The sequence below is a fragment of the Salvelinus alpinus genome, chromosome 22 (assembly GCF_045679555.1).
Source record: "Salvelinus alpinus chromosome 22, SLU_Salpinus.1, whole genome shotgun sequence".
NCBI classification, from domain to species: Eukaryota; Metazoa; Chordata; class Actinopteri; order Salmoniformes; family Salmonidae; genus Salvelinus; species Salvelinus alpinus.
Genome location: NC_092107.1, coordinates 22,131,864 through 22,145,191, shown reverse-complemented (window position 1 = coordinate 22,145,191; position 13,328 = coordinate 22,131,864). Strand labels below are relative to the sequence as shown.

The following is a 13,328-nucleotide window of genomic DNA, read 5'->3' as shown; positions in this document are numbered from 1 at the left end:
AGCCGTCATATCGGCTTAGCCCACTAGTGAACCTCCCCTATCATTTCCTTGGAACCATATCTACTGTTTGTTTGTTTATGCATTTCTGTGATTATTTAGTTAGTTAGTAAATAAATGATTAAGACAATTGGTGTATGGATGATTCATAGTAAAGGCTGAGTTCGTGCAGATAACCAACAAATTACGACGTTTGGAATGAGACTAACGTGAGGTAAATAATAATTAATTAATTAGAAGACTAATTGATCAGATATTAAAATATCTGAAGAGTTATATTAGGAAAATTATAACTTTGTAATCTGAAGATTTCCCTTGGTGCCCCAACTTCCTAGTTAATTACATTTACATGATTAGTTTAATCACGTAATAATAATTACAGAGAAATGATTTGATAAAATAACAGTCTTCACTTTAAAACTTCTTATGGCTTGGGGGCAGTATTTTGACGTCTGGATGAGAAGCATGCCCAAAGTAAACTGCCTGTTACTCAGGCCCAGAAGCTAGGATATGCCTAGATTTGGATAGAAAACACTCTAAAGTTTCCAAAACTGTTAAAATAATGTCTGTGAGTATAACAGAACTGAAATGGCAGGTGAAAACCTGAGGAAAATCCATCCAGGAAGTGGGATTTTTTGATGTGGGTAGGTTTCAATTGAATGCCTATAGAGTATCTAATGGGTTAGGACCCAGATTGCAGTTCCTATGGCTTCCACTAGATGTCAACAGTCTTTAGACATTGTTTCAGGCTTGTTTTCTGAAAAATTAAGAAGAATGAGACCTTTCTGTCAGTGGACTGTAGAATCATGCAGTGCTGGTTTGCACGTGTGACCGAATGCGCGCCCTTCGTTGTTTTTCCTTTCTATTGAATACGCTATTGTCCAGTTGAAATATTATCGATTATTTAGACAATTGACAACCTGAGGATGAATTATAAACATCGTTTGACATGTTTCGACGAACTTTACCGGTACTATTAGGATGTATTCGTCTGCATGTTTTGACCTCCTTTGAGCCAGTGGATATAAAGGGGGGCTTTATTGAAGAAGAAAAAAACATTTATTGTGTAGCTGGGACTCTTGTGACTGCAATCAGATGAAGATCTTCAAAGGTAAGTGATTTGTTTTATTGCTATTTCTGACTTTCATGACTCCTCTACTTGGTTGGAAAATGTTTGTATGCTTTTGTAAGCGGGGCGCTGTCCTCAGATAATCGCATGGTATGCTTTCGCCGTAAAGCCTTTTTGAAATCTGACAAAGCGGCTGGATTAACAAGAAGTTCATCTATAAGCCGATGTATAACACTTATATTTTTATGAATGTTTATTATGACTATTTCTGTATTTTGAATTTGGCGCTCTGCAATTCCACCAGATGTTGTCGAGGTGGGTCGCTAGCGCAACGCCTGCGCCAGAAAGGTTAAAGACACGACAACAGGATCGGTACATCTGAACACCACACCTGCGGGACAGGTACAGGATGGCAACTGCCCGAGTTACACCAGGAACGCACAATCCCTCCATCAGTGCTCAGACTGTCCGCAATAGGCTGAGAGAGGCTGGACTGAGGGCTTGTAGGCCTGTTGTAAGGCAGGTCCTCACCAGACATCACCGGCAACAACGTCGTCTATGGACACAAACCCACCTTCGCTGGACCAGACAGAACTGGCAAAAAGTGCTCTTCACTGACGAGTGGCAGTTTTGTGTCACAGCGTCATCGGACTGTGCTTGTTGTCATTACAGGCAATCTCAACGCTGTGCGTTACAGGGAAGACATCCTCCTGCCTCATGTGGTACCCTTCCTGCAAGCTCATCCTGAAATGACCCTCCAGCATGACAATGCCACCACCCATACTGCTCATTCTGTGCGTGATTTCTGACAAGACAGGAATGTCAGTGTTCTGCCATGGCCAGCGAAGAGCCCGGATCTCAATCCCATTGAGCACGTCTGGGACCTGTTGGATCGGAGGGTGAGGGCTAGGGCCATTCCCCCCAGAAATGTCTGGGAACTTGCAGGTGCCTTGGTGGAAGTGTGGGGTAACATCTCACAGCAAGAACTAGCAAATCTGGTGCAGTCCATGAGGAGGAGATGCACTGCAGTACTTAATGCAGCTGGTGGCCACACCAGATATGGACTGTTACTTTTGATTTTGAACCCCCCTTTGTTCAGGGAGACATTATTCCATTTCTGTTAGTCACAGGTCTGTGGAACTTGTTCAGTTTATGTCTCAGTTGTTGAATCTTGTTGTGTTCATACAAATATTTACACATGTTAATTCAGTTTGCTGAAAATAAACACAGTTGACAGTGAGAGGACGTTTCTTTTTTGCTGAGTTTATATGTCATTATCTGAGTAGAACTATCAAGGACTCAATTAGGGGGGTTGTGGAGGGGGTATAGAGAGAAGCAGGGGAGAGTGTTTGTGTGCTTTACGAGAGTGAGAGAGAGTGTTTGTGTAATGGTCTATGGAAGAATTCAACATTCACCCTCTGTTCTGCGGCCCAGGACTGAAAGCATGACCCAGTTTGAGGTGTCACAGAAGCAAGCATGACAAGATGGGCCTTGCCCATCATCCACTCCAATCTGCTTACCTCTTTGTGGGCCTATTGTGAAGATATGGATGACACTAATACGCTAGTCATATTCTACCGATGTTTTCCTAAATGTGCATGCAGATTTTTTTATTGTGAAGAAAGTATGAATAACAGACCTGGGGCTCTATTTTAGAACCTGAAATCTAAGCGCAGGCGGTAGCCCTATAGGTTCAGGGATGTGTCAGAAATATTTTAGCTATTTTCACAATCACAATTATTGGCGCACTTGCTGGCATTGGTGCGAAACGGCCGGGTTTTGATGAATAAACAAGTTGTGGGTGTGTCGAGGCTTGGCCCCTCACTGGCCAATCAGAACATGCGCAGTGGCGAAATATGTGGTTGCTTAAGGTTATGTATTTAAAGTCTTTTATGTATCTCCTTTGGAATCAACTCCAATGTTAGTCCGTTATACAGTGACTTCGGAAGGTATTCAGACCCCTTGATTCATTCAACATTTTGTAACATGACAGACCTTATTCTAAAATGTACTAAATAAAAAAAAAACTCAGCAATCTACACACAATACCCCATAATGACAAAGCAAAAACAGGTTTAGAAATTTTTGCTAATTTATTTAAAAAAAAACAGAAATACCTTATTTACCTAAGAATTCAGAACCTTTGCTATGAGACTCGATATTGAGCTCAGGTGCATCCTGTTTCCATTGATAATCCTTGAGATGTTTCTACAACTTGATTGGAGTCCACCTGTGGTAAATTCAATTGATATGACATGATTTGGAAAGGCATACACCTGTCTATATAAGGACTCACAGTTGACAGTGCATGTCAAAGGAAAAAACAAGCCATGAGGTCGAAGGAATTTTCCGTAGAGCTCCTGTGAGAAAGACCCGATCACATGACTGAGAGCCATGTGAGTGAGAGGCGCTTCGAAGTGCCCAGCCAGGAGAAGGGAATTATAATTATTATATTCAGCCCAAGGGTACAACTGCCACTGGCCGCAAAAGGCATGGATTTTTTGAGGGGGCATTATGGCCACACAAAGGGAATGCCGCCAGGAAATTTGAGGCATTATCAAGTGCTTGTCAAATTGTGAATGAGACTGATGAAGTGTGTACAGCCTGCGCAAAAAAACCCAAATCAGAGCTTTTCAAATCATCATTAGAGTCACATCATGCAGCCTTAGAATGTATTAAAAATCAAAACATATAGCCCAACACTTGTATCACAATTAAAGTTCCATAAATAACTCTAAATTAAGCATATAGGGGTACCTGTTTCTTTGTTAACCGCTCAACACAGAATAGCTTAATGTGCACACTCCTTCAAATCATTTGGAGAAAATATCCTTTCTATTTTATTCAGCCATGTTCAATTGTATTCTTCATACTGTACAATAATATGAAATAATGCCACGGAATTCTAAGCAAATTTTGTCTGCTAATTGAAGTAATGGAACACAGCCATACGGCATGGGCCAAACTCAGAGTATGCTATTCTGTTCTTCTGAAACAGACTTACATTTTCTTCATATCATGTTTCTTTAGACGTGTATAAAATAAATAATGGATTTTTATTGTGATGGATTTATTATACTTTTTAAAATGTAGATGTTCCAAAGGTCTGCATCAGTGGCTTGTAGGTTATGCGTGGAAGCCAGGAGATACTAAATGTGTTTCTGTTAATTAACGGTCAATTACCGTGAGACCAGCAGTTATTTGTTTGACAATCACGGTTGACAAAATGTTATGACCTCCACAGCCATAACCAACTGCGTTACCTCGAAAACCAGCTTTTGGTTGGTCTTAAATATCCCTTTCAGTGCTGCCTGAAATTAGCACTCTGGATCATATTAAGGACACACCTCAAATATTTCCACCCCGCCCATCTGTGCACAAGTGAGCTGATATAAGACGGGTACATTTCAGAACATGGCGTTACGGCTGGAAAACGCCATTGCGCCAGTTTTTACAATACAAAATTGCACACTAACGTGCGTTTGACACTAGCACCTCCTTAACGCCAGCCAAAAATAGAGCCCCTGGTTTCCAACGGTATCTTTAAAATACTTAAGCTTTGCATGATTGAGCTTTTACTCATACTACGTAAACCCAGGCCTGATGAATAATAAAGGTTCCCTCCCAAGACAGGGTGGTAGAGGTGGTGAGGGAAAGGGGAAAAAACATAACATCAGTCTAACATTCAGCTGACAAAGCAGCCACAACACTACTCTGCTTTGGGGGCCTGGGGACTTCCCACCTTTGGCAACCAAGGTTGTTTGGATTTTCTCTCCACTACATCTGGGCAATGTAACAGACAGACATTGATTGTGTAACCCAGCACCTTGTTTGACTGTGTGTGTCTGGGTTTTCCTGGCCTCTTAGCTAGCCGGCCAGCTGGTGGAGAGAGAGAGGGCGAGAGGGAACCCCTTTTGGCCCATCATCAGGGCCTCAAGTTACACTCCCAGCAGCAGAGGAGAACCTAAACACCCTCTCACAGACAGGGCTTGCCCCTATGTAAAACTGTAGGTGAGGGAGGGAGAGGTACTGTTGTGTGGTGGGACTGGGTACTGTGACAACAAAACTAACCATTTCTGTTGTCTGTGTAATGGATCAATAAAGATTTTATTTTTGTATGGAATTGTATTGATACTGCCTCAATGAAAATTATGTATGTGTCTGGAAGTTCTGAATTCTGAATTTATGTTTGTGATGCTGAGCTGAAACAAATTAATTGAGTGAGTAGACTTTATAGGCCGTTTTCCCAGACACATATTAAGCCTAATCCTGGACCAAGAAGCACTTTCAATAGATTCTCCGTTGAGCTTTGGCTTAGTTTCTTAACACACCTAGTAACTGACTGACTAGACATACCAACCTAGTCTCAGAGCATTTTGTATTAATCTGTACGTTAATCCAAGAGGCTCCATTTAGTATGATATGTTACGTTTCGTATGGTATCTATTAATTTGTGAATGTCCATCACCCATTTCGTATGATATGTTATGAATTACAATATGCATAATATGTTTCAAAATTGCAAAACATACAATATGTTTCGTGGCTAAGTGGCTAACAGTTAACTAACTGTCTAACGTTATCTATGCTAGGGGTTAGGGGTTAAGGTAAAGTTTAGGAGTTAGGTCAAAGGGTTAAGGTTTGGGTTAGGGGAAGGGTTAAGCAAATAGTCCAGGTAGCCAATGTGCGGGGGCACCGGGTTAGTCGGGCTAATTGAGGTAATATGTACATGAATGTATAGTTAAAGTGACTATGCGCAGATGATAAACAGAGGGGTAAAAGCTGTTGAGAAGCCTTTTGGTCCTAGACTTGGCTCTCCGGTACCGCTTGCCATGCGGTAGTAGAGAGAACAGTCTATGACTGGGGTGGCTGGGGTCTTTGACAATTTTTATGGCCTTGGATGTGCTCTCTTCACGACTGTCTTGGTGTGTTTGGACCATTCTAGTTTGTTGGTGATGTGGACACCAAGGAACTTGAAGCTCTCAACCTGCTCCACTACAGCGCTGTCGATGAAAATGGGGGTGTGCTCGGTCCTCCTTTTCCTGTGGTCCACAAATCATCTCCTTTGTCTTGATTACGTTGAGGGATAGGTTGTTATTCTGGCACCAACCGGCCAGGTTTTAATCTTTACTAACGACATGCCACTAGCTTTGAGTAAAGCCAGTGTGTCTATCTGTGCGGATGACAAACACTATAGACGTCAACCAGTACAGCAACTGAAATGACAGCAACACTTAACAAAGAGCTGCAGTTAGTTTAAGAATGGGTAGCAAGGAATAAGTTAGTCCTAAATATTTCCAAAACTAATAGCATATTTGGGACAAATCATTCACTAAACCCTAAACCTCGACTAAATATTGTAATGAATAATGTGGAAATTGAGCAAGTTGAGGTGACTAAACTGCCTGGAGTAACTCTGGATTTTAAACTGTCACGGTTAAAACATATTGATACAATAGTAGCTACAATGGGGAGAAGTAGGTTCATAATAAAGCGTTGCTCTGCCTTCTTAATTAACAACACTATCAACAAGGCAAGTCCTACAGGCCCTAGTTTTGTCACTTCTAGACTACTGTTCAGTAATGTGGTCCGGTGCCACAAAGAGGGACTTAGGAAAATTGTAGTTGGCTCACGGCTGGCCCTTAAAAGTACACAGAGAGCTAACCTTAATGACATGCATGTCAATCTCTCATGGCTCAAAGTGGAAGAGAGATTGACTTCCTCCCTACTTGTTTTTGTAAGAGGTGTTGACAAGCTGAATGTACCGGGCTGTCTGTTTAAAATACTTACACACAAACACACACACACACACTCACACACCTGAAATTTCCCTTTCCTTGTCTATATTCAAGTTATTTTTGCAAAGCTGTGTATGGAAGCATTTAGCATTTAGCATATAATGCAATCAAGTACTGACAAAGTCATAGCCAAGATTTTCCAATTGAATCACAATATGAATTGCAATTAAAAAAGAGAATGGAGCAGTTGCTTGCCTGAAATGGCAGGTAGCCTAGTGTTTAAGACTGTTGGGCAAGTAACCAAAAGGTCGCTGGTTCAAATCCCTGTGCTGACTAGGTGAAAAATCTGTCGATATGCCCTTGAGCAGGGCACTTAACTCGAATTGCTCCTGTAAGTTACTCTGGATAAGAGCGTCTGCTAAATTATTAAAACATTTCTGAAATGAAACAGCATGTTAGAAAGGGCTTAGTTCACCATGTGTCCATGTATGCTTCCAAAATAGCACTCTATTAGTTATAAACTGCACTACCAATGGGTCTAACGTTAGGCTCCGTGTTTTTAGTTTGCTAATTAGCTATATAAATAGATAAGCTAGCCCAACATTTCCCAAACTCAGTTACATTCGTCTGTTTTTGTCCAAATTATTGAGTCATTGAATCTGAAACAGTGCATCCCGAATGGGTGGAGGCAGCAAACAATGTACCAGGCCAGCTGTGATTTACAACCTGATAGCTATATGTTTTGGACTACCAAGAAATGTATTGGTGAATTATATTAATCATGCATTGAACTGCATCCATCTATTCTATTCTGCCAACAATGCCTTGCTGTACGTCATGGAATTTTGATTCAAATAGAACGCATTTTTAAAACCTTATGAAGTTGGTTTTGTAGCATAAACTGGAAATTGTATATGTTTGACTGATATTGTGATTGTCTGTTTGTTTCATATCTGCAAAGTAGTTAAAAGGCAGTCAGTTCCACTTTAACAATATACTTTTACTGCAGTGGGCTAAATCAGGATCACACAGTGTTTGGTAGTCGTAGGCCGTCATTGTAAATAAGAATTTCATCTTAACTGACTTGCCTAGATAATTAAAGGTTAAATAAAAAATAAAAAATATTTATTTATTTAAACAAATCTACTTTGAAACAAAAGTATACACCTCACAAACATGGTTATGGGCTTAAAAGAATAAGACACCTGTACCATGTCAGATATAGAGTTGAAATGCTTTCAATTTTCAGTTTGCATCCCAATATTACAATTTATATACATCACAGAAGCCTGAAATATAACAAAACCGTTTGACATAGAAACACCGGATTTTCAGCGGGTTTAAAAAAAGAAATGTATTAAAATATTTATAACATTCCACCCATGAGCCTCTAGGTCATTTGACTGCAGGAAAGGGCTACTTATTAGTTAAAACTGTAATTACCTAATAATTGCATAGTCATTTATTTTATTTTAATTTTTTTACTTATCTATTTTTTACTTAACACTTGTTTTTCTTAAAACTGCATTGTTGGTTAAGGGCTTGTAAGTAAGCATTTCACTGTAAGGTCTACACCTGTTGGGCTCGCTCCCGAGTGGCGCAGCGGTCTAAGACATTGCATCTCAGTGCTAGAGGCATCACTACAGACCCTGGTTCGATTCCAGGCTGTATCCCAACTGGACGTGATTGGGAGTCCCATAGGGCGGCGTACAATTGGCCCAGCGTCGTCCGGGCTAGGGTTTGGCCGGGGTAGACTGTCATCGTAAATACGAATTTGTTCTTAACTGACTTGCCTAGTTAAATAAAGGTTAAAAAAATAATAATAATAATAATAATTTAGGTGATAGTGTCAAACCCAGAAGCACACACACACACATACACATATTCACACACACACAACTGTTGCTACCAGACTCATAATACTTTTGCTAAATACTGAGCTCCCGGGTGGCGCAGAAGTCTAAGGAACTGCATCTCAGTGCTAGAGGCATCACTTCAGACACCCTGGTTTGATTCCAGGCTGTATCACAACTGGCCGTGATTGAGAGTCCCATTTGGAGGTGCACAATTGTCCCAGTGTCGTCTGGGATTGGCCGGTATAGGCCGTCATTATAAATAAGAATTTGTTCTTAACTGACTTGCCTAGTTAAGTAAAGATTAAAAAAGATCCTACTTATGCTAAAATGTTTATTCTCTTCTACTCCGTTTTCTTATCTTTTATCGTATTATTATACTTTATTATTTATTATTTTTGTTGCATTGTCGAGAAGGAACCTGCAAGTAAGAATTTTGTTGTGCAGTGTATACCATGTGTATCCTGTACATAAAACTTGTAAAATTGTATTAATAACTATGAAACAATATGGTAGCAATGGACAATAATCTACCTGGTACTGACTGCTATATACAGTGGGGAGAACAAGTATTTGATACACTGACAATTTTGCAGGTTTTCCTACTTGCAAAGCATGTAGAGGTCTGTCATTTTTATCATAGGTACACTTCAACTGTAAGAGACGGAATCTAAAACAAAAATCCTGAAAATCACATTCTATGATTTTTAAGTAATTAATTTGCATTTTATTGTGTGACATAAGTATTTGATCACCTACCAACCAGTAAGAATTCCGGCTCTCACAGACCTGTTAGTTTTTCTTTAAGAAGCCCTCCTGTTCTCCACTCATTACCTGTATTAACTGCACCTGTTTCAACTCGTTAACTGTATAAAAGACACCTGTCCACACACTCAATCAAACAGACTCCAACCTCTCCACAATGGCCAAGACCAGAAAGCTGTGTAAGGACATCTGGGATAAAATTGTAGACCTGCACAAGGCTGGGATGGGCTACAGGACAATAGGCAAGCAGCTTGGTGAGAAGGCAACAACTGTTGGCGCAATTATTAGAAAATGGAAGAAGTTCAAGATGACGGTCAATCACCCTCGGTCTGGGGCTCCATGCAAGATCTCACCTCGTGGGGCATCAATGATCATGAGGAAGGTGAGGGATCAACCCAGAACTACACGACAGGACCTGGTCAATGACCTGAAGAGAGCTGGGACCACAGTCTCAAAGAAAACCATTAGTAACACATTACGCCGTCATGGATTAAAATACTGCAGCGCACGCAAGGTCCCCCTGCTCAAGCCAGCGCATGTCCAGGCCCGTCTGAAGTTTGCCAATGACCATCTGGATGATCCAGAGGAGGAATGGGAGAAGGTCATGTGGTCTGATGAGACAAAAATAGAGCTTTTTGGTCTAAACTCCACTTGCCGTGTTTGGAGGAAGAAGAAGGATGAGTACAGCCCCAAGAACATCATCCCAATCGTGAAGCATGGAGGTGGAAACATCATTCTTTGGGGATGCTTTTCTGCAAAGGGGACAGGACGACTGCACCGTATTGAGGGGAGGATGGATGGGGCCATGTATCGCGAGATCTTGGCCAACAACCTCCTTCCCTCAGTAAGAGCATTGAAGATAGGTCGTGGCTGGGTCTTCCAGCATGACAACGACCCGCAACACACAGCCAGGGCAACTAAGGAGTGGCTCCGTAAGAAGCATCTCAAGGTCCCGGAGTGGCCTAGCCAGTCTCCAGACCTGAACCCAATAGAAAATCTTTGGAGGGAGCTGAAAGTCCGTATTGCCCAGCGACAGCCCCAAAACCTGAAGGATCTGGAGAAGGTCTGTATGGAGGAGTGGGCCAAAATCCCTGCTGCAGTGTGTGCAAACCTGGTCAAGAACTACAGGAAACGTATGATCTCTGTAATTGCAAACAAAGGTTTCTGTACCAAATATTAAGTTCTGCTTTTCTGATGTATCAAATACTTATGTCATGCAATAAAATGCAAATTAATTACTTAAAAATCATACAATGTGATTTTCTGGATTTTTGTTTTAGATTCCGTCTCTCACAGTTGAAGTGTACCTATGATAAAAATTACAGACCTCTACATGCTTTGTAAGTAGGAAAACCTGCAAAATCGGCAGTGTATCAAATACTTGTTCTCCCCACTGTATATTGATGCTTGTGGAATTTAATTTCAAAGAAACCAAAGCGTAATTATCAAATTAAATCCAATTTTATTCGTCACATGCGCCAAATACAATTAATTTTTTATTTAACCTTTATTTAACTAAGCAAGTCAGTCAATAACAAATTCTTATTTAAAATTATGGCCTACCCCGGCCAAACCCTAACTCGGACGATGCTGGGCCAATTGTGCGCCACCCTACGGAATGTTCCTGTAGAAAAGTTACTGTCTTAGCCATAAATTGCTCCACCATCTGTAAAAAAATATATTTTTTATATAAGATTAGGGCAGCTCTGTAAGGGAATTCCCATCCTATAACCAGTGCAAGATGTACGTCATGCTGATTTTAATACATGGAGAGGACACTATATCTATAGCTGTCCCATTATAATTTTCAGGTAATCTTTTATGTGTATGGGGCATCGGTCATATAAGTTGGCAGGTGTAGGCATTCTTTGACTGAACCTAATTTTAATCTGATTATAAAAGACAGGTAAACTCAAAACACCCGTTTTATCAACCAATCAACCGATTTTCATCTACCTATTAAATACATGTGTTTCACGGGCCTTGGCACATGTTACCTGTCAATAGCCAATTCATGATGTTGTCTATTTGTGTGTGTGTGTGTGTGTGTGTGTGTGTGTGTGTGTGTGTGTGTGTGTGTGTGTGTGTGTGTGTGTGTGTGTGTGTGTGTGTGTGTGTGTGTGTGTGTGTGTGTGTGTGTGACCGATGCCCCATACACATAGAAGGTTACCTGAAAATTCGAATGGGACACCTATGGATATTATATTATATATATATTGATACTATTATATATTAATAGATATTATATATATATATTGGTGTCAAAGTAGGCTAGAACACAGGCTGCTACATGTGGAAAGATAATGCGTGTGGGCCTTCAGCCTTGCCCATAGTCAGAGAATTGAGAGAACCCACCCTTCCCCTCTTCCAGAAACCCTACGCAGCTGTACATTTGGCAGGTTGACGATTATTGTCATGAATCTTGACCTGCAGGCAGAACTAAGTGATTTCCGCTAGATGGGAAAATCAAAATTGGCTACATTAAATACACGAAAATCAAAATAGCTTTTTGGTCTTAATTGAATACTAGGGTTAGGCATTAAAGTTAGCATTGTGGTTAAGGTTAGCGTTAGGTTTAAAATCCGATGTTATGACTTTGTGTTTGTGCCAGCTGCCTCCAGAACACGATTCATTACAAAAAACGCTAACCTGCGTAAATTTGCTGCATCAGGGTTCTGTCAGCCATTCACTGAAAACAAAAGCAACGACGTAGCCTACAAGGGCAAGTCGTAGTAGGCTACGGATGCTCTACGCCCGAGGCAGCAGGAGACAGACACAGATGTTCGTAGCCAAATAAACCACACCTTGTAAATCCGCCACTGCAATTCGCATGTAGGCTAAGCGGCAAGGCGCCTGTCAAGTGTAGACGAGCACCAAGTACCGCAGTCTACAGATACAGAGGCGTGGGCCGGGCACCCCCGCTGACACGCCACCAGACCCACTGATTCAATACACAGAACACACACACACACGCTGCGATTATTTCACACCCACACAGTCTGTTATTAAATAAGTAAAGAAGTTGCTTACCGGGTGCTTTGTCTGCTTTATCTACTTTAATGATCTCCATCTCCCGTTGTGATTAGGTTGATCAGGGAGGGAAGTTAGAGACGCTTCGATTCTGGGAGATGTCAGAGCTGTTCTGGTCGGGATGTGGTTCTTCTTCCCCGCTGGTTTGTCTGCCTCTGTAATCAACAAGCGTGACCGGTGAGAACAGCTGTTTTACCAATGGCCGGACTGTCCGTGAGTCAACTGATATTGTGTAGGGAAAAATGGCTAACTCGGAGATTTTGGGGTGATTTCCGACCAAGCAAATTATACGCTGTGTCTGTCCACGCGTGTGCATTAAGCCTACCAGTGTCCGCGCGCTGCTTATCGGGAGCTGTCCTCTCGCCTTGGTGCTGAAGTCTATGCTGCAGCTCGGGCTCCTATGAAATACAGAAGTGACGTCACGACAGACTCCTCTGCTGGAGTTTTAAGGTCACATGTTACACTTCCACTATCGAATTTGTGCATCCGACAACAAACACCTGTTATTGTGCACTACCTGCTATATATTTTTCTCGTCATCAAATAAAGCTTTTTTGCTCTTTTACATGGTCAAAAGTTTTAGAACACCTACTCATTCAAGGGTTCTTATGTATTTTTTACTATTTCCTACATTGTAGAATAATAGTGAAGACATCAAAACTTTAAAATAACACACATAGAATCATGTAGTAACCAAAAAAGTGTTAAATAAATCAAAATATATTTTATATTTGAGATTCTTCAAATAGCCACCCCAAATAGCCATGATGACATCTTTGCACACTCTTGGCAGCGTTGACTATCACAAGATAGGGTGCATCCGATTCAGCCGAATAACATTTTCCTTGTCTTAGCCTACTCTTTTGCGATTTTTAC

The 13,328-nt window shown here is 41.1% G+C and overlaps 1 protein-coding gene across 2 annotated transcripts in view; it reads right to left on the bottom strand.

Annotated features, from left to right (window-relative positions):
* Window positions 1–12,874, bottom strand: part of LOC139549266 (fibroblast growth factor 12-like) — a 104,539-nt gene extending 91,665 nt beyond the window's left edge. The window contains exons 1-2 of one of the 2 annotated variants that reach the window (XM_071359531.1): window positions 12,778–12,874; window positions 12,453–12,607 (exon numbers count right to left, since the gene is read on the bottom strand). In XM_071359531.1, coding sequence (XP_071215632.1) covers window positions 12,453–12,492 — 40 coding nt within the window. In that variant the 5' untranslated portion in view covers window positions 12,493–12,607; window positions 12,778–12,874. The other variant, XM_071359530.1, reaches the window with a different exon arrangement.
* Between the last annotated feature and the right edge of the window lie 454 nt (window positions 12,875–13,328).